The sequence below is a fragment of the Schistocerca serialis genome, chromosome 7 (assembly GCF_023864345.2).
Source record: "Schistocerca serialis cubense isolate TAMUIC-IGC-003099 chromosome 7, iqSchSeri2.2, whole genome shotgun sequence".
In the NCBI taxonomy this organism is placed as follows: Eukaryota; Metazoa; Arthropoda; class Insecta; order Orthoptera; family Acrididae; genus Schistocerca; species Schistocerca serialis.
The window spans coordinates 175,386,877-175,414,643 of record NC_064644.1 but is presented as its reverse complement, the minus strand read 5'-3'; the positions used below and the strand labels follow the sequence as shown (position 1 = coordinate 175,414,643).

Below are 27,767 nucleotides of genomic sequence, written 5' to 3'. Positions count from 1 at the left end.
CACTTCAGGCGTTACCTCTCACCATGGACAGCGCAGTTGCCGTCGGCCTTAACTTAACGACCGAGTGCAGTGGCATTTGCCTAGAGTTGTTGGTGCTAACAGACAAGCAACACTGCGAGAAGTAAACGCAGATGTCAGTGTGGGACGTACGACTAACCTATCCGTTAGGACAGTGTGGCGAAATTTCACGTTAATGGGCTATGGTAGCAGACGATCGACGCTAGCCTTGGCCAACAGGACGACATCGCCTGCAGCACCTCTCCTGGGCTCGTGACCGTATCGGTTGGATCCTAGACGAGTGGGAAAACAGTTGAGTCCCGATTTCAGTTGGTAAGAGTGGATGATTGGGCTGGAGTGTGGCCTGAGCGGACGAAGCCATGGACAAGGCACTGTGCATGTTGTTGGTGTCTGCATAACGATGTGGGCTGTGTTTACTTGGAATGGACTGGGTCCTCTGGATGTTAGGCTATTGAGAGACCATTTGCATCCATTCATGGACGCTATGTTCCCAAACAACGATGGGATTTTTAAAGAAGACAATGCTCCACGGCTCCGCCCAACGAGTGTTCCCGATTGTTTTGAAGAACATTCTGGACAGTTTGAGCGAATGGTTTGTCCACCCAGATCATCCGACATGTATCCCATCGAACATTTACGGGACATAACCGAAATGTCAGTTCGTGCACAAAATCAACCACCGGCAACACTTTCGCAATTATGGACAGCTATAGAGGCAGCCAGGTTCATTATTTCTGCAGCGGACATCCAACAACTTGTTGAGACCCTACCATGTCGAGGTGCTGCAGTACGCCTGGCAAAAGAAATGCCGACACGTTATTAGGGTGTATCACATGAATTTAGTCACTCCAATGTATTTCAGAACATGTAGTTGAAGACAGTTGTATCTTTGTAAGGTATTTTGTAACTGAAGAAGTGAAACAAATTGATTTAATGAATTTATCGCATGTGTAAGTCATCTGCAGTGGGACGTCTGATGGACGAAATTGTATCAAGTTGTAGTTATCTCAGAGAAATTCCGCAAAAGAATGCGTATGCTCATGTCCAAGGCCCAAGCCAAGTCTTTAGAACAACCACTATACAATAGCTAGATACCACAAGCAGAGGTCAGACACGGTGAACACAGCACAGTGTCACGATGGCGGCAAGTATACGAGTATGGACCGCTATTTGCTAGTGCAAAGCAATTATCGGTGACGGCAGGAGGCCATTTGGATTGTGGCTTACCTTACTACAAGGCTCCTAAACGTGTAATTACTCCCGCACAGGACTGTATTTAAGACAGATAAGCCCCTAGGGGGCATCTATGATGCGAGCTCTACCAGAGCAAGCGTTGTGATAACTAATCCACAAAAAAAGAATTTTAGAGCAGTCTTCGGATTAAAAGCCGAAAGTGTATTATTTAATTGTGTAAAATTTTTGTATGCAACTTATGATTCATTAGCGAACTTGGCAACGCTTCGCCATTGATAAGTGTGTGTGAGAAAGGGATTGAGTCCTAATCTTGGGCGTCCTTGAGAATTACGTCAGGACGCAAATTTCGGTACCTCGTTGCGATTTCGGCCCCTTTAAAGTTATGGAACTCTAAATCATAGTAAGATTTATAGAATATGAATGAAAAAGACTACTTTGTTACAGATTTTGCATCTATTGTCTTAAGACTTAAAATTTTTATTTTCCCACAATACAATCACAAAACTTCAGAATATACAACAGTTATCATTTTTGGGTTACAGTGCGGGAAAAGTATGAACGAGGTTTTGAGCTACCAGTTCGTGAAAGGGCAACATAATACTGACGATACGAAAAACACCCTGATTGCAACTTTATTCCAACTATTTGAATCTCTGTCCTTGAGTTTTATTTGTTATTATTGATATCTAAAATTTGTTAAGGAACTAGAGTCGCTTAAAATGAATGGGTAGACTGGTTGGTATCATTGGTATATGGGGGTCTGAGAGCGACCTCTCGCGATGCTGAACCTGTGGGGATAGTAGTTTCAGTGACATTACTTCTCATAATTCGGATCAGCAAAGTTTCGTGGGATTAAGACTGCGTAGTAGACTAATATTACTGGAACACTGACTTTAAATCTCAAACTACGTGGCGGAAAGCCAGCTGTATTAAGTGAATTTATAAATTCTTGCGGATAATGAAGTGCATCGTCAGTGGTGACAACAGTACTGATCGACTGGTATTCCTTACGTTGTCCTATTACTTTCTCCAAAATGATTTTGTTTATTTCAGATGCAGAAATGTTTCGGGATGTAATGATCGTTCTTTCGCAAAAGCAATGGTATGGATTCTGTAAAATATAGTTCACTGTAAAAAAATCTTGAGAAATTAGAAGATCAGTTGTTGGCTTATCGTTAAAAGTTTCTCATCAACTGGTGTATAACCATGCTCATGTGCTATTGTGCCACTTCCAAGAACGAGTAATTGCAATGGGTATCGAATGTTACCACCTTCAAAATGTGCTATGATGTTAGTTCTTAAATTCAAATTAATAACGGATGTCCATAATAGCTGGCGATTGAAGACAGGCTTTGATAATATCAGTCCTTGTCCCTTTTACCGAAAACTCGTGAGCGAATACAAAAGTTAAGCCATCCATCAGTTCATGACATAATATAAGTTATGTGAAAGTACGATCGATGGTTCAGGGCGAGCTCGATGTGTCATGTTCATTCATACCTAAAAATTAATTTTGCCTCTCAGAAAAACTTCCAGAGAGGACTGTACTTTTTTATTCAAATAGGACATATTGACCTTTAGCCACAAGAAACACGTAAGGGTAATTTGGAAGTGGAATGAAGAGTTCTCCACCCGTTGCAAGTGTAGCAGCGATGACCGATGATACACAAGAAGCTAAACAACATATTTATCGAACTTACGCCAGAAATCGATTAAACAAAAATCTTTAACCAGTGTCTCCAAGAAATTGTCCTGTACTTCCTGTGTAATACAGTCATATGCTTTGCACTGAGATCGTATTAATTTCGGATGGTTAATATTGATCTACTCTGGAAGTTCGTTAATATTGTATGAATTTCTGAGTGTAATATCATAGGTATTTCCATTACGTTGGTCATCACGTGCTGGCGCTGGTGCCGGCCTGTGTGGCTGTGCCGTTCTAGGCGCTTCGGTTTGGAACCGCGTGACCGCTACGGTCGCAGGTTCGAATCCTGCCTCGGGCATGGATGTGTGTGATGTCCTTAGGTTAGTTAGGTTTAAGTAGTTCTACGTTCTAGGGGACTGATGACCACAGATGTTAAGTCCCATAGTTCCCAGACCCATTTGAACCATTTTTGAACTGGCGTTGGTATTCCACAATTACATAAATCACCGTGACGTACAACTTCGTCTTCAATTTCAGTAAGAGTCTTATTAAGAATATCTTGTGCATAATTAATAAAATCAGCTATCTAACTTCACAGAGGAAATCCTCTCCCAGATAGCAATTGGTGGAGACGGATAACAAAAGATCGAGATGATGGCGAATAAATTTTCCATTCTTCATGGCGTCTGTGAAACTGCCGCCTCTGCCAGAGTATAATCGAAATCATCATCATTCTCCAGGCGATTTAATGCACTACAAGTTGCTTGGAACGCTGAATAAGTTTCGCCATCAACAGTCTTCAGTCTTTTAAATGAGGTAGGTCTATGAACGTGATGTAAAAGAATACGTAAAAGGAAACATTCACTTTCATTTAGATAAACTGTATAAACTGTGCCAAGAGCCGGTAAAACAGATTCTTCGTAAACTCATCTTTTGAACAGAGATCGGAAAAAGCTGAAAGAGTGGTTTGTCACACAATTTGTTTCCTCGACAAAACAGATTTTCTAGATGAACTGCTAAGAGTATCATAGTAGATAATCGGTGATAAATCTTTTTTTTACATATACCACGTAGCTCACATGAACATATATAATGGCCATTGGTATAATCGGTTAGCTCATCTGTATCATTTTATACGTGCATTAAAACTTCTCAGTGAAAGTTTATTCTATGGAACGTTCCACTTGTTATCGATATCCACTACAACCCCACGTACTTTTAAAATAGTAGCAGGCCCGCATCCTCAGGACTACCTCGATGATAGATTGGATATCCATCGCCACCGGTCTGTATCTCTGGTATAAACGAGCGATGATACGTTTCGGAAATGGAAATTTGTACTAAGGACTATGGGACCAAACTGCTGAGGTCATCGGTCATTAGGCTTACGCACTACTTAATCTAACTTAAACTAATTTACACTTAGGACAACACACACACACCCATGCCCGAGGAAGGACTAGAACCTCCGACGGGGGCAGCCGCACAAATCGTGACAAGATGCCCTAGACCGCACGGCTACCCCGCGCTGCAATACGTTTTACTTCACATCATTGTCCACGCTAAGTGAAGATGCATTGAGATCGCCGCAAGGACGATGAACCATATTTTTAAAAGTCAATCTCCAACAATAAAAAAATGAGCCTCGTGTTTGGAAGTTCAGCGGAACTGGCAGGATCGATTTCATCTGGCTGAACTTTCGGATCCAACCATATTAGTAAATGAGCCCGTGACAATCCTCGCTTTCGCCACTGTAGACTAGATATATAGCAACTGACTTTACTGAATATTTGCTGTTCAGTCGTTTGTCCTTCAAATTTACTACGTTTCCAATGAAAACCTAGAAGCGTGGTTTCAAGTCTGACGATTTTTGCTGTTTAAATAGTTCGTTTTCAGTTTATTGCCTCTCAGGGATGAATGTGAAAGAAAAAAAAACTGGTGTCTTATGTTTTTTCGTGTATGTGTAATGCTGAACCAGTAAAGGAAGATGGTAGTATAATACGTTGGCCAATATTAGCAGGTTCGATATTGGCGTCTTGATTAATTGAATATTGCAGATACATATATTCATCAGCTAGTAACTGGATTTGATTCTGTTGAATTTAATTTAATTTTCCTCTAATCAAGTTGGCCGTCATGTCAGTACAATCCTGACTGAAAAGATTCTTAACGTAATGCAGACAGTTCACATTATTTATTGTAATTATAAGCCTATAAGCACAAAACTGCATGTAATATACGGTTTTATTTTTGCGATTGTTAGATAATACCCATTTTCTCCTCTTGGTAACGCAAGAGGATGTTATGGAGGATCGTATGAAACATGAAGCTCTGATACTTCAGTCATTTGATTATCTCAACAGCGTAGAACACTATCTTCTGTTCTTCATCTTTATCTACCAAGAGTACAGCAACTTCGTTTATAAATAGAGCGCTATAACGACATTTGTGGTGTTTTGCAGGTACCAGATCAGATAGGATATTTATTTCTTTTTTTTATTTTGAGACATTAGATAAAGTCTTTCGAGTTGAAATGGGCGATTTCCTTCCTCATCGTTACCTTATACTACGTTGTCATCTATCTTCAATGACATTATCGCCGAAAGAACGTTTCATCGTAACCACTGTTCCTTTTGTCAAGTGTTAAGAAGAGTGCTGATATCTCTGTCGAAATCATTGCGATGTATTTTCCAAAATCTGTGAATTCTTGGCAAATAAGGAATTCGCTGTCAGTGATCCGTTCAGTAATTTCGTTTGCGAATTGCAAACGATGACGTGTGCTATTCACTCCTTATGCCTCTTTTTTCCTGTAGCTGATTTAAATCCAATGTTTTTCCCCGTATATCAAGAACTACGTACTTTCAAATATAATAATCAAATACTGCGATGTTTTATTACACAGGGTGAATATTAATACAACCGACTCTGACCACTTGCTGTGCTTTTCTTGTGAGTTGCAGGTTGTGAGACTGACGCAGCGTACTTAAATCAGCAGAGTGGTCCGGTATTCATGTCGAGACCAAGCCGAGATCGTGTTCATGTAAGGCCTAGCAGATGGAAACGATCGAGAGGCAGCACGGCGATAGCAGAACAAGGATTTCATAGACACCGACCACATAAAACTACATTTCGAGTCGTTTTTGGGCGTTTGTGTGATCGTGGGTCCTTTCAGACAGACGAACGTGCAGCGAGGCGGCGGGCTGTGCGTGCACCAGATTTGGAGGACGGGCTTCACAAAATATTGAGACTAGCCCCAGTACAGTATAACCTCCACGCAAGTGACCCGCCAACATGATAAAGAATGATTATGAGTGCGGCAGTCTATGACGCGACATGTGAAGGCATGCCTTGCTTCCCATGGAGGCCGTTTTGAACGTCTGCTGTGACGATGCTATCTAGCTCTGTACTGTTTTCAGGGACGATTTGTTATCGTTACACGCACACCGTCCATTTCCGGACACATATTCATAGGACATTTTTTCCTCCATTTCCAGCCAGGAATCCCTCTCTGCAGTTTGTCTGTTTTGTTAATGTTCACCCTGTGTAGCCATTAATGCCATTAGCGTTAACTCTATCTTAGGATCCGTCTAATGAAAACTAGCAAATATGTTCTTTTGTGTTCTTCACTCTGATGACTGGTTTGATATAACTCTGCACGCTAGTCTATCTTGGCAACGGCCTTGCCGCAGTGGCTACACCGGTTCCCGTGAGATCACCGAAGTTAAGCGCTGTCGGGAGTGGTCGGCACTTGGATGGGTGACCATCCAGGCCGCCTTGCGCTGTAGCCATTTTTCGGGGTGCACTCAGCCTCGTGATGCCATTTGAGGAGATACTCGACCGAATCGTAGCGGCTTCGGTCAAGAATACCATCATAACGTCCGGGAGAGTGGTGTGCCGACCCCACGCCCCTCCTATCGGCACCATCCACTGAGGCTGACACGGCGGTCGGATGGTCCCGGTAGGCCACTCGTGGCCTGAAGACGGAGTGCTTTTTGTACGCTAGTCTATCCTGTGCAAAGCTCTTTATCTCTGGATAACTACTGCAACCTATACTCATCTGAAATTGCGTACTGTATTCGAGCTTTGGTCTCTCCATGGAAAAACTGAAGAAAACCACAGAGTCTTATGGAATACCTGTCAGATTCAATACCGATTTGCGGTTGAGTCAGCCCCTCTTTTAACTATAATGTACCGTTATTGCTTGAAGAAAAAACCTTTCCCAGTAGTCCCAGTAGTTGGAAGAAAGCACAGATGATACCGGTATGCAAGAAGGGTAACCGAAGTGATCCGCTAAATTACCGTCTCATATTCGTGACATTCATTTAGTGTAGAATCTTATAGAATATTCTGAGCTCAAACATAATGAAGTATCTCGAACAGAATGACCTTTTACATACCGACGAGCACACATTTAGGACACATCGATCATGTGTAACCCAACTTACACTTTTCTCGCGTGACATACATACAAGCCATGGATCAAGGCAATCAAGTAGTTGCAGTATTTCTTGATTTCCGGAAAGCATTTGACTCACTATCATACCAGCGCTTGTTATCAAAAGAACGAGCATATGGGGTGTCAAGTGAAATGTGTGACTGAAGATTCATTGGTACGGAGGACGCAGCAAGTTGTATTGCATGGAGAGTCATCGATAGATGTAGCGGTAACTTCGCGTAGTAGCAGTAGTAGTCAGTAGTAGTAGTAGTAGCTTTATTCATCCGTGGATCTCTTTTTACAAGGTTGTAGGACATGTCAAAGCATTTACAAGTTTAAACCAATTTAAAATAAGCTAATTCGTATACACATAAATTTACAGACTTCTAGTTAGACAATCATTAGATTTACTACTGGTATACAATACTTTTTTACAAATCACTTTGTAAATAATGTAATGCCACACTGTTCACTCCTGTCTTACTATCAATCACTGCACACCATCCATCTATAATGACTCAGATGTTGAGCTCAGAAAGAGGAAGAGGTGTTAGTGTTGTGCCATGCACAGCTTGGGGGCAAGTATTTATAGAAAAGGAAAAAAGAAGGAGAAAAACATAGTGTAAAAGTATTATGTGGAATGTTGGATGTTTTATAATCATTATTATTATTTATTTGTATAAAATTTTTTTACCAAACCCCTACTCTGCTTTATCTAGGTAATCCTTCATTGTATAAAATGTATTACATAACAGGTGCTTTTAAGCTGCCTTTTTAAGTAAGTGTTTTTTACAATTTCTTTAATCTCTTTTGGTAATTTATAATACAGTTTTATTCTTCGGGAGAAAATGCTGTTTTGAGTTTCATGTTTTTTTTTTTTTTTTTTTTTGGTAAATGTAAGTTGAGTCTAGCTCTTGTTTCATGGTCATGGACCGAGCTGTTTGTGCAGTAATTACCATTGTTATTTTTGATGTGTGCAGCTGACTGGTAAATGTATTCACAAGGTGCAGTTAAAATCCCCAGCTTTTTGAACAGATCTTTACAATGAGACCAGCTACTATTTTTGGTTATTATTTTTATGTCTCTTTTCTGGAGTTTGAAAATTGTGTTTGTATTTTGTGCTTGTGTTCCCCAAAACACTGAGATTCAATATTCATTCCTAGAAATTTTGTATTTGTTACACAGCCTATAGAGGTGCCATCTATATTTAATTTAACATTGTCATTTACCCTCTTCAAACTGAAATTCATAGAATTAGTTTTCTTTATGTTCAATGTCACTTTATTGCTTATTGACCAATCGTAAACTTCCTTGAGAGTTTCATTTACTTTCTCTGAGAAGAGTTCTCTTGTTTTCTGAGTGACTGTAATATTGCTGTCATGAGCAAAGAGAATTTTTCACCATGAGTAACACTACTGGGAAAGTCATTGATAAATATCAGGAATATTATTAGTCCCAATACGATACCTTGCAGAACCCCTATATTAACGTATTTTGGTTCTGACAAGTGTTTTACTAAATGTTTAGATCTATTTGAAGTATGTGTTATCTCTACTCTTTGTACCCTATCTGCTAGACATGATCGAAACCAGTCATTAGCTGCTCCTCTTATTCCTAATGCTTCTAATTTATTTAATAGAATCTTGTGGTCAACTGTATCAAGGGCCTTAGAAAGATCAAAAAATATGCCTGTGATACACTAATCTTTATAAAGAGCATCAAGTACAACTTTTGTGAATTGCACTATGGCTGACTCCATATTTTTGCCACTTCAGAAACCAAACTGTGATTTGCTTAAAAGATTGTATTTATTCAGATAAGTCATTAATCTGACTTTCATAATTGCTTCTATTATTTTTGAGAAAGGTGACAGTAGGGAAATGGGCCAGTAATTTTCTATGTCTTCTGCATCTCCTCTCTTTAGAAAGGGTACAACTCTTGCCTTTTTTAACTTCTCTGGAAATGTTCCTGATGTGAAGGATCCATTTCTTACATTTGTTAGGGGGCCTTGTATAATATGTATGCATTGCTTTAGTACAAACATTCGTACTTCATCTAAGCCTACTGACTATTTATTCTTTAGTTTCAGAACAGTTTTATTGAATTCATTCTCTGTGTTTGGAAGTAATATCATTGTATTTAGTGCAACATTATTTACAGGTGTTATATTTGTTTTGGGGAATTTTTGACGTAACTTCTCTGCAATACTTGAAAAATGCTCATTTACATTGTTTGCTTTGTGCTGTGGATCATTTATTACTTTATCCCCCTCCCTTAGCAGTATGCTTTTCTGCATTTGTTTGCCTCTCTCCATTTTCTTTTTTATAACATCGCAGACTCTTTGCTTTTATTCTGTGCATATTATTTTGTCATTAAGTGACTTTTTTGTAGCAATCAGCACCTTCCTATAGATCTTTTCGTCTCTATGCTAGAAATTTAAGAATTCTGGATCATTGTGACTCTTTTTCATGGAACTGAGGTATTTAAGTGTTTGGGAGGACTTCATAATACCTGCTGTTATCCATCTGTTTTAAGTGATGTTAATACAGACATGCTTGCTTTTGGAAATGCCTTTTCAACGTTCAATTTAAACAATGTGGAGAATTTAAGGAATTTCTTATTCACATTGGTTTCCTTCTAAACTTCCTCCCAGCTCTGTTTTGCTAGCTCTTTAAAAAAAAATTATTTTGATTTCTGATAGATGTTGTTTGTAGGCTTTTAGTTTAGGGAATGATTTGATGCCTGATTTTACTCTTGTTATTCGACAGAGATGGTCTGGTAGTCCAAGATCTTTTACAGCTACATCACATTTATCCCTGTCCATATTTGTGGCCACATTGTCAATTGTTGATGAAGTCATTGTAGTAACCCCTGTGCATTATTGACCAACAGGGTCATGCCAAAACTATCAAGGATATTTATGAGGGTGCTGCTGGATTCACTTATGATATTAGTGTTGATGTTAATGTAACCACACAGAATTATGCTGACCTTTGTACTTGAGACATTATCTAGAACTGCTGTTAATTTATTGCAAAAAGTGTCCACACTACCACTGGGAGATTTACACACACACAAAATGATTAATTTCTTGGTGATATCAAGCCCCATTAATCCAATAGTTGATATTTCAAAGTGTTTGTCTTCACTTACTCTACTGAGGTCATGTCTTGATTTGAACTGTGTTCCTTCTCTGATATAAATGCATGATCCTCCACTCCTTGAAGCAGTTCTGCAGTAAGGGTTTGCCATTCCATATAATGATAATAAGACATGATAGATTTCTCTGTCTCTACACCAGTGCTCAGTAACACAAATTACTGTGCAGTTCAAAGATTGGAGCACAATTTCTAATAGTTACTTTATTTTTTATTGATTGCATGTTTTGATGGAGGATTGTTAAGTCTGTGAAATGCCCATTGTCACTCTTTCCTGTGGTTTGTTTTTCTCTGTGACATCTGGTACGTGTGATATCTGAAGTTAGAGTGGTTGTTTTAGTATTTTTATCACTGCTGGAGATACTCTTTAGGCAGGGGAACCTGTTGTCTGGATTTATCCTAAAAAAGACCACTTCTCCTATCCATTACAACAGGTAATTGACCATGTGTGGCCCAAGATCGAACCCCTATACATTCTTGAATCAGCTGTACCAATCTTCCTTTCCCAGTCCTGTTTAGATGTAGGCCATCCCTAGTGAAACCTCATCTGTTGATAGTCCTGACAGGCACCAGAGAAACATGAGGAAAGTTGGCTGCCCTCAGAGCCATCCCTAACCTCACATTGATTCACCCCACAGCTCCATCAAGGTGTGCTCCATCATGACGCCGGAACATCGCAACGAAGTGTACGTTGGTACCTGTAGTCAGGGAAGCTATCTTGTCCAGGTCACCACCTATGTCATGTGCCCCATCCCTGTCGAAACTGTTTCCCGTCCCATCCACTATCACTACATGGTCCTCTTTCGTAAAGTTCTTGTATAAAGACCTTAAGTACTATATCACATGACTTAGCCCTGCATTTGGCTTGAAGATACTAGTGGCCTTGTACGCTGCCCCTAAACTTTCCTGTAACTGAGGGCCTACACCTCACCCATGGCTACTGCCTAGCAGCAGCACTTTCTTCTTCCTAACATTTTGTATATTCCTAGGCCTCTTGGCCTCGATTGAACTGTGCTGTACATTTCTTGCTCCTCGTTCTACCTGAGGCTCTTCTCCACTTAACTCTGGCAGTGGTATATAACTGTTTTTGGTGTTGATGATAAAACTATCAGATCGTGTTTTCTTTCTTCCTGTCCTCCTACTGGCTGCCAGTTCCCAACGGCCGTTCTCTCCCCTATTTCCCTTAATCCTTATCAGTTCCTTCCTTGCTTCCTTCAACTGTGCCTGAAGAGCACAGATTTTCCTTTCCTATTCCCCAATCAAAATGTCCCCACTACATAGTCTGCAGTTCCAGGAGAGAGCCCCTTCTGTTCTCCCATCATTATCCCCACTGCATGCCCCCAAGTGAAAATATTTCCTACAAGATTGGCAACAAATCCCTCTACTCACTACCCTATAACAGCACCCACATTTCTCACTCATGGTCAGTTTCGAAAGAATAATTAAGTTCAAAGAATGTTTTAAATTTGTTAAGGACGCGAGATTGGCAGTAAGTAAACAAAAAAACGATACACTGGTCTTATGTGCAGTTGTTCTTGTTTCTGTACTGACTTAGAGATACAGTGACAGAAATATGAATTAGTAATAACTCTGCTTTTAGAGAATTTACGTTATCAAGCGTGTTTGGTCAGGTTTTTAAACTTTTATTACTCTGAAAGTTTAGGCCTAGATCGCATCTAGCTAGTAAACAATACGAAATGTGTTAATTAAATACCATTTAGAAACATTTAATTACACTTTCATTTCGACAATAGATACTGATGAGACTAGCAGCTGTCTTTCGTAAACGAATTGTGCACTATCAAGGAAACTTGAATAGAATTTCTTTTTGTTTGTGTCTCAAAATTTCTGGTTATATCGCGATTATCCGGACTTCAGATAACACAAAGTTTTTCAAGAATAAGTTTGGCAAGAACGGACACTACAGCAAATATCCGAAACAAAGAAAATTTAAATTTGACACTATTTCCTCTTAAATAAGTTCTTTCAGCTCGCGAAGAAAATACCTGCGATCTTACTTGGCGTCCATCTTGTCTCCAGGAAGTGTGATTGGTATCCTGCTGTTCATGTTGTGTATTAACGACCTTGCGGACAATATTAATGGTAACCCCAGACTTCTTGCAGATGATGCGGTTAACTACAATGAAATACGGTATTAAAGAAACTGCACAAGTGTTCTGTGAGATCTTGAAAAGATTTCGAAGTAGTACTATGATTATTAACTTACTTCAAATGTTCAGAAAAGTAAAATTTTGCATTTCGCGAAACGAAAGGGCGTAGTGGGCCGAACTATACTCGAATCGGTACGCTGCCGGAGAAGTCCGGAATCTTGTGCGTTCTGTCGTGCTTTGGGAGTTGTAGCATCCGCGTCACATGCTGATACACAATGTCGTGGAGTTATTGGTTGGCCGAAAGTTGGTAAATATTTTATTACAAGTATGTCTATTCCTGTGTTTTACAAGAAACTGAGAAGTGATTTTTTTAATGTTCTACAAGTATTTGATGAGTGAGAGCTTTAACGTGTTTTAATTGAGAATTGTGCTACTACCAATAGGATACCGCACATGCACTATTATGTTCAGAAAGGAAGAGTGTTGGACTTTTTTATGTGATTATTTGTGGAGATTGTTTGATGGTATTAATGTTCACATATGTCGTTCTCCTCAAAACTCTCTTGTTTATGTATATAAAGGAGATCTGAATTGTTTATTTAACTTGTCAGTTAGTAGCTTCGGTTTTATAGTGCAATTGTATTACTACTGTAGATTGCACAAGGAGTTTCGTGTTACTGACCCCTTTGTAATTAATAATTATAACCGTGTTAGAATTATTAAAGATTATCATAGCGAGTTTTGGGAAAACACTGTGAAATTTCATAAGTTACAGTTGTTGAACGAGATAAGGAGTGGGTGGCCTGGGAAACATATTGATTAGAGGAGTGGAGGCTTGGCGCGTGGATTTAGTAGTTTTCTGTATTTGCATGAGTGGCCAAGTATTGGGAATTCTGCGTTAATGGAGGAACTGATGAATTTTGATCTGAATTATAATTCCATATTCATGCCAACCTCGTCTGTGTTTGCGTTCGAGGGTCTGAAACATTTTCGTAAATCATTGTGTTTGAAGAATTATGTTGGGAGAGATGGAAAATGTTCTCGCGGTACTGGCATGCAAATTCCAGCCTTCGTCATCGACGAGTAGTAGCCAGCACGGATGTATGATCCAGCTGCACGTCTATTCGCCCGTAAACATCTCAGCATACGTCGTTCGCCCCTGTCATCCACAGTTGCCGCGCCGCCGGTTTTGGATATCGCCATTGTGCCTTGCACAGTATACTTCTACCACGGCCACACGAGGACATTTTACAGACTTAGCCGATTCTGAAATGTCTCCACACTCGATTCGAAGTCAGTGATAATGCCCTTTTGGACATCAGGAAACCGCTTAGTTTCCGTGTTACGACAACGACTGCATTGTTGTTCGTGCGGCTCCGACACGCTTTATTTACCCTCTACTGCTAGTTCTGTCCCCTGCCGTCCACGAGTGGTCATTGCACGTTGGCGTTGAACATAGGTGGTGCTCACATTAATGTGAGTGGACCGTGTATAATCTCTTTTCAAGAGATTCCATCCCGCCGGAGAATATTGAAGCGGTACGAGTTGCTGTGCAGAGAAGTCCCGGGAAATCGTGTAGAATGGCAGCAGTGCAACTGGGAAAATCCAGACGCTCCATTTAACGCATTCTTAAAAGTGACCTCCATATGCATCCATACAAGATAACCTGTGCACAGAAGCTCACTGAAGAACACAAACAGCAGAGACTACTGTTTGCTCAATGGGCGGAGGATAAGGAAGAAACTCTCAACAACGTTTGGTTTTCAGACGAGGCGCATTTTCATTTAGACGGAATGGTTAACAAACAAAATGTAGGCTTTTGGGCCACTGAAAATCCACAAGTGCTTCATGAACGACAACATTATGCTCCGAGGATTACAGCGTGGGCAGCAATTTCCAGTCACGGACTTACTGGATCCTTTTTCCTTGAAGAAACTGTGAACAGCGAGCGTTATTTGAGCACGCTTCGCAATAGCTTCATTTCACAGCTTCTTGCTACTGCCTTGCCCTTCAACACGAAGTGGTTCATGCAAGATGGAGCAAGGCCACATATTGCAAACACCGTGTTGGAGTTTTTACACGAGCATTTCGACATGCGGATCATTTCGCTCAGGTTTCCAGGTCGCATCAATGACGGACAAAATTGTTCCCCCAATAGCCCAGACCTCAATCCATGTGAGTTTTTTCTTTGGGGGTACCTAAAGGAAAAAGTTTTCCCGAAACGTCCACGTGATTTAATGGAGCTCAGAAGACTTATTCTTCAAGCTTGCAGTGAAATTACGGAAGACATGTGCCGTAGGGCAATCACTAACTTCAGTGTTCGTTTGAAGGAAGTTAGGAAACGATATGGTGGACATATTGAGCATTTGCTGAGGTAGAACAAATCTCCATGAACGGCTCTTCATTGTAGTATATGGTCCTTTCAGACCGTATTGACAATAAAGTTTATACTGAGAAACAAAATGCTAACACATTTAGTGCGCCACCCTGTAGATTGTAGATACCTTTTCGATCCCTACATTTTAACCCTGATATCTTCAGAATTTGAAAGAGTGTATGCCAGTCAACATTTTGCATTGTTTTCTCTAAGTCTACAAATGCTGGAAATATGCTTGCTTTTCTTTAACCTATTTTCTAAGATAAGTCGTGGGGTTAGTAGTACTTCTAACGTTCCAGTATTTCTCCGGAACAAAAATGGTCCTTTCCAAGGTCGGCCTCTACCACTTCTTCCATTCTTCTGTAAATAATTCACATCAGCGTTTTGCAACCACGACTTATTAAACTGATAGTATGCGTGATTCTAACTTACCATCTCCTGCCCTTTCTGGAATTACAATATTTTTTGACGTATGAGTGTACTGCATGCGACTCATATCTTGTTCACCAGTAGGATTAATTTTCTCGTTGCTGACCTTCTGAGGATCTCAGTAATTTCGAGTGCATGTCGTCTTCTCCAGCTGCTTGTTTCGACTTAGGTTACTCAGTGCCCTGTCACTTTTTCTCGCACTATCATATCGATCCCCTCATCTTAATTTTTCCTCTTCCTCTTGTATAATGTTGTCTTCAAGTGCATTTCCCTTATATAGCTCTTCCGCATAGTCCTTTCAACTTTCAGTTTTCCCTTCTCTGGTTATTTCCGGCTTTATATCTACGCTCTTGACATTTACGCAGCTGTTTGTCTTTACATCAAATATCTCTTTAGTTTCTATGTGGGCTACACCTATCTTTGCCCTAGTCATACATGCTTCTAGAACTTTGCATTTCTCCTCTACCCGCTCCTGCTTCGTCAATTCAGTTTTTAGGCTTCATTTGCTGTATTTTTATTTTATTCTCTTTTCCTTATAAATTATGGCCTTACTTTAAATGACCTTTCCCACGTCCTATAGGACCTCCTCGCTATTGGTATACGGAATGAACAGTGCATCTATCCAAAACTAAGAAACAAGTGATAGTCAATATTTATACGTTCTAGATAAATTTGTCGCAGATGGTATAGAAGTAATCCACTTATTTGGAAAAGTCCCCTCTTTCCAAACTACCATCTCATGTCAATTCTGAAGAAGTGTAAACTACGCATATGACGTAAATAAAGAGAGATGCAATCAATCTGGATTATTGGAGCGTGATGTGCAAAATGAAGGTAAAAAGCTGTTATTTTGTCCATTGTCAGAGTGTAATGTATCTAGTCACAAGATTTGTTTTACTAAAATTGTCTATATTTCACATACATAATTTCCGTACAATTGATCAGTGCGGAGCTCATCTCCAAAAATTTCGAGAGCGTCATGAAACAAAATTACATAATAAATAATTTAAAATAGCTGATGTTCCCTTCATAGATCCCAAGTGAAAAGATCCTCAAGGAAGCGGATTAAGTCAATGATCTGAAACTTTTCTTCACTTTTCACAGAAAGTGTGACGCAATACTATTATAATAAAAACAGTTTACACCACATAAAATAGATTACTTTAAGAAACGGTGACTGGTTTCAGTAAACGTTTTATCATCCTCAGACCGTTATACATTCTGTAAATAAAAGTTATTAGATGACGCATGCAGAGAAACACAACAGTAAAAACCTAAAAATATAAGTTAAAGAAGAGATACCCTTGCTGACCGCTGTAGCTGGTGGCACGAAGTGCTGGCTGCTCTATACTGGCGTGAAGAGCAACTGGTGCATGACGGGCACTTGGCGTCGCATAAATAGCGAGAGCGCCGCCCAGCATCTCCATTGGCCGTCAAATACGAACGAAATCGTTAAAAATACAATTGTAATACGAAATACCGGTAAGCATAGTATGATGATCAATGAGTGTAATTTTATCGACAATGGCTTATTATTCATATTTTATCGTCGTTCGTACTATTGCTATCGTATCTAATGTACTTATTATATCTTTTGTAAATAATGCTGATTACGTTCCGAGTGAAAAATTGTAAGCCACGTATTTGACCGGAAATCGGAACATACACTATCTGATCAAAAGTATCCGGACACCTGGCTGACAATGTCATACAAGTTAGTGACGACCTCCATCGGTAATGGTGGAATTCAGTACGGTGTTGGCCCTCCCTTAGCCTTGATGACAGCTTCTACTCTCGCAGGTGTACGTTCCATCAGGTGCTGCAAGGTTTCTTGGTTAATGGCAGCCCATTCTTCACAGAATCCTGCACTGAGGAGAGGTATCTATGTCGGTCTGTGAGGCCTGGCACGAAGTCAGCGTTCCAAAACATCCCAAAGGTGTTCTATAGGATTCAGGTCAGGACTCTGTGCAGGCCATTCCATTACAGGAATGTTATTATCATGTAACCACTAAGCCACAGGCCGTGCATTATGAACAGGTGCTTGATCGTGTTGAAAGATGCAATTGCCATCCCCGAATATCTCTTCAACAGTGAAAAGCAAGAAGTTCCTTAAAACATCATTGTAGGCCTGTCTGTGATGGTGCCACGCAAAACAACAAGGGGTGCAAATCCTCTCAACGAAAAACACGACCACACCATAACACTTCCACCTCCGAATTTTACTGTTGGCACTACACTTGCGTGCAGATGATGTTCACTGGGCATTCGAATTACCCACACCCTGCCATCGGATCACCACATTGTGTACCCTGATTCGTCACTCCACACGAGCGTTTTTCCTCTTTTCAGTCGTCCAATGTTTACGCTCCTTACACCAAGCGAGGCATCGTTTGGCAATTACCGGCGAGACGTGTGGCTTATGAGCAGCGGCTCGGCCATGAAACCAAGTTTTCTCACCTCCCGCCTGTCATGGTACCTGCAGTGGATCCTGATGCGGTTTGGAATTCCTGTGTGATGGTCTGGATAGATGTCTGCCTATTACACATTACGACGCTCTTCAACTGTATGCGGTCTCCGTCAGTCCACAGACGAGGTCAGCCTGTACACTTTTGTTCTGTACGTGTTCCTTCACGTTTCCACTTCACTATCGCATAGGAAACAATGGACCTAGGGATGTTTAGGAGTGTGGAAATCTCGCGTACAGACGTATGACACAAATGACACCCAATCACCTGACTACCTTCGAAGTCCGTGAGTCCCGTGGAGCGCGCCATTCTGCTCTCTCACGATGTCTAACGACTACTGAGGTCGCTGATATGGAGTACTTGGCAGTAGGTAGCAGCACAATGCACCTAATATGAAACAAATATTTTTTTCTCGGTGTTCAAAATGGTTCAAATGGCTCTGAGCACTATGGGACTCAACTGCTGAGGTCATTAGTCCCCTAGAACTGAGAACTAGTTAAACCTAACTAACCTAAGGACATCACAAACATCCATGCCCGAGGCAGGATTCGAACCTGCGACCGTAGCGGTCTTGCGGTTCCAGACTGCAGCGCCTTTAACCGCACGGCCACTTCGGCCGGCTTTTCTCGGTGTCCGGACTTTTGATCACATAGAGTATCAATCTCTATAATGGTGCTGTGCTTACTGAAGGCGTCATTGTTAGATATATTGCACAATATACACCGAAGAGCCAAAGAAACTGGTACACCTGCCTAATATTGTGTAGGGCCCACGTGAGTACGCAGAAGTGCCGCAATATGACGTGGCATTGACTCGACTAATATATGAAGTAGTGCTGCAGGGAACTGACACCATAAATACCTGGAGATCTCTTCTGAACAGCACGTTGCAAGGAATTCCACTTACGCTCAATAATGTTAATGTCTGGGGAGTTTGGTGGCCAGCGGACGTGTTTAAACTCAGAAGAGTGTTCCTGGAGCCACTCTGTAGCAATTCTGGACGTGCGGGGTGTCGCATTGTCCTCTTGGAATTGCCAAAGCCGTCGGAATGCACAATGAACATGAATGGATGCAGGTGTTCATACAGGATGCTTATGTCTGTGTCACCTGTCACAGCCGTATTTAGGGGTACCAGGACTCCTACATCACTCCAGCTGCACATGCCCTACGCCATTACAGAGCCTCTACCAGCTTCAACAGTCCCCTGCTGATATGCAGGGTCCATTGATCCATGAGGTTGACTTCATACTCGTACACGTCCACCCGCTCGATATAATTTGAAACGAGACTCGTCCGACCAGGCAACGTGTTTCCCGTCATCAAGCCTCCAATGTCGGTGTTGACGGGCCCAGGCGAGGCGGACAGCTTTGTTTCGTGCAGCCATGAATGGGCTTCGGATCCGAAAGCCCATATTGATGATGTTTTGTTGAATGGTTCGCACGCTGACACTTGTTGATGGCCCAGCACTGAAATCTGCAGCAATCTGCGGAAGGGCTGGAATTCTGTCGCGCTGAACGATTCTCTTCAGTCATTGTAGTTCCCGTTCTTGCAGGATCTTTTTCCGGCCGCAGCTATGTCGGAGATTTGATGTTTTACCTGGTTCCTGATTTTCTCGGTACACTCGTGATACGGTCGTACGGGAAAATGTCCATTTCATCGCTGCCTCGGAGTTACTGTATGCCATCGCTCGTCCACCGACTATGGCACCACTTTCAAACTCATTAAAATCTTGATAGCCTGCCACTGTAACAACAGTAACCGATCTAACAACTGCACCAGACACTTGTCGTCTTAAATAATCGTTGCTGACCGCAGCGCCTGATTTTGCCTGTTTGCATAGCTGTGTATTGGAATATGCTTGCTTATACCAGTTTCTTTGGCGCTTCAGTATATATGTCACGCTCAATTCCCACAGAGGGCTCTTCAGGTCTAGTTCGAATGTTAATGGTTTATGCTTCTTTTGCACGTTCTTTTACTGTATTTTATGTATACCTATTTTCGTGTTTACATGACTATTGTCGTGATCCAAATATTTCATACAGCAGTTGTATTTTTAGCGATTTTACTCGTATTTGACGACCAGTGGCCCAGTCCCGTAATGCCGGAGACGGTGGGCGGAGCTACCGCTATTTATGCGACGGCAACTGCGACGGCAAATGCGACGGCAGTTGCTCCTCACGCCAGCCTAGAGCAGTTGGCGCTCTCTGTCACCAGCTCCTGCAGTCAGGAGGGGTACCGTTTCTTTTACTTTTGTTGTAGTTACATACGTTTTTACCGTTGTGTTTATCTCCGTGTGTCCTCTAATAACTTTCGTGTTACTCCATTTACAGCGCAAGTAACTGCCTGAGTGTAATCAGACGTTGATCGATACCTGTCACCGTATTTTACAATAAAATATTTTATGAGGCCTGGACAGTTTTTATCATATTGTTAGTAGTATTTTTTGACCGCTGACATTACCTAAACCCATGTTTCAAAAAGTATCACATAAACTAAGTACATAAGATAATACTTCGTATTGTGACAGTTCATCATTAAATAGAGGACACACATTACTGCAGACCAGTCTACTGCACTGAATATGCAGAGAAGCTAGATTTTACGTATCCCTGATGTTATTTGATACTATTAATAACATACATAATAATTAATTGTACTAACCCATTCTTCAAAGCAGGAGACGAGGATGACCATTAATAAATCCTTTATAATATTCTGAAATTGTTCTTTAGTAGATAAACGTACTACGATTGCTGGCAGATTATGGAATATGTTTGTTATGGACAACTTCTTTGATTAACAATTTGTGACTTCAAGTATTTACGTAAACTATTCTCATTTCTATTGTTGTTTCAATGAACTGAGCGGTTGAATTGAAAACGACGAGTATTATTTATGACCAATTCCCTTATAATTGAGAAGTAGTAGTTAGTATAGCCAGTAGTTAGTATAGCCTGTGCAGACCTCTACAGAACTGACATGAATTCGCGTAACTCTAAAATTTTTCCTTCACTTACTGAGTTACAATGAAAAGTTATCTCGTTTGATATTATGGAATTGAAGTACATGATATATTCCACCCTCGTCTATATCATCTATGTCTCACAACATCTGTATTCATATTGCAAATAAAGATTGGTTTAGGCAATTCATCAAATCTATCCTATGCTGTCTTACGAGAAGCAAAGTTAACTCTTACCACTATCTTCAAGAGCCGCATTCAAGTGCTTTTCTTATCCCTCTCAGTTCCAATATATTCTACGAGATCGGATCTATCCTATTATCGCTGACGAATTTCTTTCTTTGGATAACTTTACTAATATCAAACCAGTAGTAAGCGTCTAAATTACTTTGTGTGCTGTTTAGAACAAACAAACAAATTTAAAACTACCTCTCTGTAGTCCAACTGTATCAGCCACGGCCACGTCAAAAATTGTTGAAATGGTGACGACCACACACACCAGAAGCATTATGGACCTGAAACAGAAGGAAATTTCATTGTCGGACCATAGCTATCAATGTCTATGTTATGCAGGAGAATATTCTATAACATAGCTCATCGTACCGTCTTTACCAGCTTCTTTTCTGTCTCTAGAAACCACTGACAGTGATAGTGTTATAAGGGAAAAATATCGTATACACGCGAAGCTGGATACAATATTGAAATTTTAAAATCAGTTTCTACGGTATCTATTTAGTCTCGAGGGATATGGTATTTCTTCTAAGTGTTCCCTAAGCATTCCCCCTCCACCCCCTCTCTCTCTGACTCTCCCTCTCTTTCTCTCTCCTCTCTCTTTCTCCCACTCGTACGCGCATGGATGCGCGTGTGTGTCTGTGTGTGTTTGTGTGTGTGTGTGGGGGGGGGGGGGAGGGGAGGAGACACACACACACACACACACACACACACACACACACACACACACATATAGGGTGTTACAAAAAGGTACGGCCAAACTTTCAGGAAACATTCCTCACACACAAAGGAAGAAAATATGTTATGTGGACATGTGTCCGGAAACGCTTACTTTCCATGTTAGAGATCATTTTATTACTTCTCATCAAATCACATTAATCATGGAATGGAAACACACAGCAACATAACGCACCAGCGTGATTTAAAACACTTTGTTACAGGTAATGTTCAAAATGTCCTCCGTTACCGAGGATACATGAATCCAGCCTCCGTCGCATGGAATCTCTGATGCGCTGATGCAGCCCTGGAGAATGGCGTATTGTATCACAGCTGTCCACAATACGAGCACGAAGAGTCTCTACATTTGGTACCGGGGTTGCGTAGACAAGAGCTTTCAAATGCCCCCATTAATGAAAGTCAAGAGGGTTGAGGTCAGGAGAGCGTAGAGGCCATGGAATTGGTCCGCCTCTACCAATCCATCGGTCACCGAATCTGTTGTTGAGAAGCGTACGAACACTTCGACTGAAATGTGCAGGAGCTCCATCGTGCATGAACCACATGTTGTGTCGTACTTGTAAAGGCACATGTTCTAGCAGTACAGGTAGAGTATTCCGTATGAAATCATGATAACGTGCTCCATTGAGCGTAGGTGGAAGAACATGGGGCCCAATCAAGACATCACCAACAATGCCTGCCCATACGTTCACTGAAAATCTGTGTTGATGACGTGATTGCACAATTGCGTGCGGATTCTCGTCAGCCCACACATGTTGATTGTAAAAATCTACAATTTGATCACGTTGTAATGAAGCCTCATTCGTAAAGAGAACATTTGTACTGAAATGAGAATTGACACATTGTTGGATGAACCATTCGCAGAAGTGTACCCGTGGAGGCCAATCAGCTGCTGATAGTGCCTGCACTCGCTGTACATGGTACGGAAACAACTCGTTCTCCCGTAGCACTCTCCATACAGTGCCGTGGTCAACGTCACCTTGTACAGCAGCAACTTCTCTGACGCTGAATTAGGGTTATCGTCAACTGCACCAAAAATTTGCCTCGTCCATTGGAGGTGTCCTCGTCGTTCTAAGTCTTCCCCAGTCGCGAGTCATAGGCTGGGATGTTCCGTGCTCCCTAAGACGCCGATCAATTGCTTCGAACGTCTTCAAGTCGGGACACCTTCGTTCTGGAAATCTGTCTCGATACGAACGTACCGCGCCACGGCTATTGCCCCGTGCTAATCCATACATCAAATGGGCATCTGCCAACTCCCCATTTGTAAACATTGCACCGACTGGAAAACCACGTTCGTGATGAACACTAACCTGTTGATGCTACGTACTGATGTGCTTGATGCTAGTACTGTAGAGCAATGAGTCGCATGTCAACAGAAGCACCGAAGTCAACATTACCTTCCTTCAATTGGGCCAACTGGCGGTGAATCGAGGAAGTACAGTACATACTGAGGAAACTAAAATGAGCCCTAACATGGAAATTAAGCGTTTTCGGACACATGTCCGCATAACATCTTTTCTTTATTTGTGTGTGAGGAATGTTTCCTGAAAGTTTGGCCGTACCTTTTTGTAACACCCTATATATGTGTGTGTGTGTGTGTGTGTGTGTGTGTGTGTGTGTGTGTGTGTGTGTGTGTGTGTCTCCTCCCCTCCCCCCCCCCCCCCCCACACACACAAACACACACAGACACACACGCGCATCCATGCGCGTACGAGTGGGAGAAAGAGAGAGGAGAGAGAAAGAGAGGGAGAGTCAGAGAGAGAGGGGGTGGAGGGGGATTGCTTAGGGAACACTTAGAAGAAATACCATATCCCGCGATACTAAATAGATACCGTAGAAACTGATTTTAAAATTTCAATATTGTATCCAGCTTCGCGTGTATACGATATTTTTCCCTTATAACACTATCACTGTCTATATATATATATATATATATATATAGACAGTGATCTCTCTCTCTCTCTCTCTCTCTCTCTCTCTCTCTCTATATATATATATATATATATATATATATATATATATATATATATATATATATATAGAGAGAGAGAGAGAGAGAGAGAGAGAGAGAGAGAGAGAGAGGGGGGGGGGATGGAGAGAGAGAGAGATAACACTTTAAAATTTACTGTACAATTTTTAACTTGCTGTTTGAATTTTTCATAATTCTAGATTTTGCTCCACCCAATCCATGTAATTCGGATTGGACAGCATTATGGAGAACACCTATCAAGTACAATAACTACCTTGCACGTAAGTCCTTGTGGAGGTTAAGGAATCAGTGGCTGAGAACACATGTGACAACATGTTCCATGAATAGAGCATTAACATCCAAGATTCACCAAAAAACTGTCCTTTAAAAAGGAACACAAACAGAGGATATTATTAGTCTAGTTAATCGGCCATAGAACCCTACTACTATGCAACGTATCAATTCTCTTTGGAGGGAAAATGACTAAATCATAGGAGTTTCGGAATTTATTTCTCTTCGATTTCACCCATTATTTTCGAATACTGTTTTCCGCACATAGGGACTGATTGCCTGAAGTAGGTTAGTGGAATTTCCAGTCAGGTGACCTTAATGTGTAGGTTCAAGCATCTAATTATAATTTTTTTTTTACTTCGTGCACAAAGGCAGATTTTTTTTCATAGACGGCTGTTTTAAGACAATCATAACTTTTTCAGTGTAGTTGACTGGAGAAGTTAAAACCCAGAACTGGCACGTAGTTTGCCTCTCCAGGATGGCTTTCAAGGACTACTAAACTAGCAAGGGAAGGGTTTCACCTCTAACTGCTACAACCAAATGAAAATGAATTTCAAATACGGGAAATGTGTATTTTACCACCCTGGTAGGTTATTTATCTCTGCAACTCTGTATCTGTCTACAGTTGATCTTCGAATGTCTCACCAACAATGATATTACCCTGAAATACTGCCCCCAAAGACTTCCAAATTATGCCTATCATGTATATTTTTGTAAAAAGAATAATCTCTGTGCCAAGACAGCATGTTAATATTGTACGCTTGCAAACTGACAAGCTAGAGTTGATCGACATTTCATCATCCTTTTCAACCCTTGTTATCTACATCCAAGTTTCTGCACCAGATACAGAGCTATGCCAACATTTACGTCATCAAAAGCGTCTGGACATGTTCTAGTCGACATTACTATGGGGTGTGCCCCACCTTTGCCTTTATGACGACTTGAACTCTGCTGGGGGCACTTTCAATATGGTGTCTGAATGTCTGTGGAGGAATGACAGTCCATTCTTCCTCAAGAGCCGACATCAGAGGAGGTAGTGATGTAGTGATGTTGTAATTTGGAGACTGGAACGAAGTAGGCGTTCCAGTTGACTCCAAAGGTGTTCCTATCGATTTAGTCGAGACTCTGGACAGGCAAGTTCATTTCAGAAATGTTATAGTCCACAAACCACCCTTAAGACAGAAGCACTGTCGTGCTTATACAAACAGCTGTTGTCTGCAAGCTTTTCCTCTACTGCACGCAGTAAACGTGCTGTAAAATTGTTCATACTTACATAACATCAAATATTAGGGAAATTATTTGTATTAATTTAATAACAATGTTGCGAAACATATTAGAAAACGCAAAGGTGAAAAAAAATCTGAGTGCCATGAGATACTAACCTTCTACTCAACACTTCGTTAATATGCTTCCCTGCCAACCACGCTACGCTGAAGTTGTGCAGCATGTGGCCTTGTAAACTACTGGCCATTAAAATTGCTACACCATGAAGATGACGTGCTACAGACCCGAAATTTAACCGACCGGAAGAAGATGCTGTGATATGCAAATGATTAGCTTTTCAGAGCATACACACAAGGTTGGCGCCGTTGGCGACACCTACAACGTGCTGACATGAGGCAAGTTTCCAACCGATTCCTCATACACAGACAGCAGTTAACCGGCGTTGCCTGGTGAAACGTTGTTGTGATGCCTCTTGTAAGGATGGGAAGTGCGTACCGTCACGTTTCCGACTTTGATAAAGGTCGGATTGTAGCCCATCGCGATTGCGATTTATCGTATCGCGACATTGCTGCTCGCGTTGGTCGAGATCCGATGACTGTTAGCAGAATATGGAATCGGTGGGTTCAGGAGGGTAATAAGGAACGCCGTGCTGGATCCCAACGGCCTCGTATCATTAGCAGTCGAGATGACAGGCATCTTATCGGCTTGGATGTAGCGGATCGTGCAGCCATGACTCGATCTCTGAGTCAACAGATGGGGACGTTTGCAAGACTACAACCATCTGCACGAACAGTTCGACGACGTTTGCAGCAGCATGGACTATCAGCTCGGAGACCATGGCTGCGGCTACCCTAGACGTTGCATCAGAGACAGGAGCGCCTGCGATGGTGTACTCAACGACGAACCTAGGTGCACGAATTTCAAAACGTCATATTTTCTGATGAATCCAGGTTCTGTTTACAGCATCATGATGGTCGCATCCTTGTTTGGCGACATCGCGGTGAACGCACATTGGAAGCGTGTATTCGTCATCGCCATACTAGCATATGACCCGGCGTGATGGTATGGGGTGCCATTGGTTACACATCTCGGTCACCTCTTATTCGCATTGACGGCACTTTGAACAGTGAACGTTACATTTCAGATGCGTTACGACCGTGGCTCTACCCTTCGTTCGATCCCTGTGAAACCCTACATTTCAGAAGGATAATGCACGACCGCATGTTGAAGATCCTGTACGGGCCTTTCTGGATACAGAAAATGTTCGACTGCTCTCCTGGCCAGCACATTCTCCAGATCTCTCACCAATTGAAAATGTCTGGTCAATGGTGGCCGAGCAACTGGCTCGTCACAATATGCCACTCACTACTCTTGATGAACTGTGGTATAGTGTTGAAGCTGCATGGGCAGCTGTACCTGTACACGCCATCCAAGCTATGTTATTACGGCCAGAGGTGGTTGTTCTGGGTATTGATTTCTCAGGATCTATGGAACCAAATTGCGTGAAAATGTAATCACATGTCAGTTCTAGTATAATATATTTGTCCAATGAATACCCACTTATCATCTGCATTTCTTCTTGGTGTAGCGATTTTAAAGGCCAGTAGTGTTGAGAGGTGGCATGAGCCCCCTCTCATGTTTCTATCTTACGATTTTCCTCTCTAATTGCATGCGGTGAAAAGTTGCTATTCCTTCGCACACGGACTTCCCACACAGCATCTCTCATCACCCGGGTGGTCCGGTGACAGGCGGGCTCTGCTGATCTTGGAAGGGTAAGCCGACAGGTGTGAGGGAGTCAAGTGAATGCTTTCCAGACGCCGACATTGTAGAATAGCGGTGGAGACATGCTCGCAGGGGCCTGAAGTAGCGGCAGGGCTAGAGGTTCCGTTATTTCGCAGAAACTTAGCGAAGACACTTTCTGGCGGGCTACCAGCGAGGCTTGGGAATGACTTGCGTACCCAAGCAGTTTTGGCGGGCAAATTCCCGCGCTTTCTGCAAAATCGTAACTGTGATTGGCTTGCTCAGCGCATAGATCCGTGACGTAGCAAAATCGGCGCAGAAATTGGCGCCAAGAATCTCCATTGATGGAATGGTAGTGCTCCGGCAATAGAGTGGAATTTTCCGCCGGTTTTCGAGTTGCTGATTGGAACGGTTAACCACAGCCACTGTCGTGGGGGCAGGAATGTTCTATGTTTGGTTTGTACGGGTGCTATTGTGGGGAGTCGGCTCTCGCCTTTCGGTCGGAGTAAATTACAAGACTGAGCTCTCGCTGCTCTGGTCAGCCTGCCTTACGTTGGCTGTCTAATATACTTTTATTTAATTGTAACTGTTTGACGAAGTTGCTGAAGTTTCGACTTCAACGCAACTTTCCGAGTGCAGTTGGCAATTAAGCGTTCTGCGTACAAGAGGCCTATGTTGTGTGTCTTGAGCAGTTTTGACTAAAGTTGACTGTATCGGAGTTACTGTGTGAATTTGCTTGTTAAAATCAATCACTGTACCGTCAGTGATTGTGTGGCGAGCCTTC

General features: G+C 41.7%; 1 protein-coding gene across 1 annotated transcript in view; it reads right to left on the bottom strand.

Moving 5' to 3' along the window:
* The window catches only part of LOC126412249 (nose resistant to fluoxetine protein 6-like), a 385,456-nt gene that overhangs the window by 128,300 nt on the left and 229,389 nt on the right, over positions 1–27,767 (bottom strand). Inside the window, exon 6 of the mRNA XM_050081747.1 lies at positions 21,223–21,308. Within this exon, the coding sequence (XP_049937704.1) occupies positions 21,223–21,308 (86 nt within the window). The remainder of the gene's footprint in view (positions 1–21,222; positions 21,309–27,767) is intronic.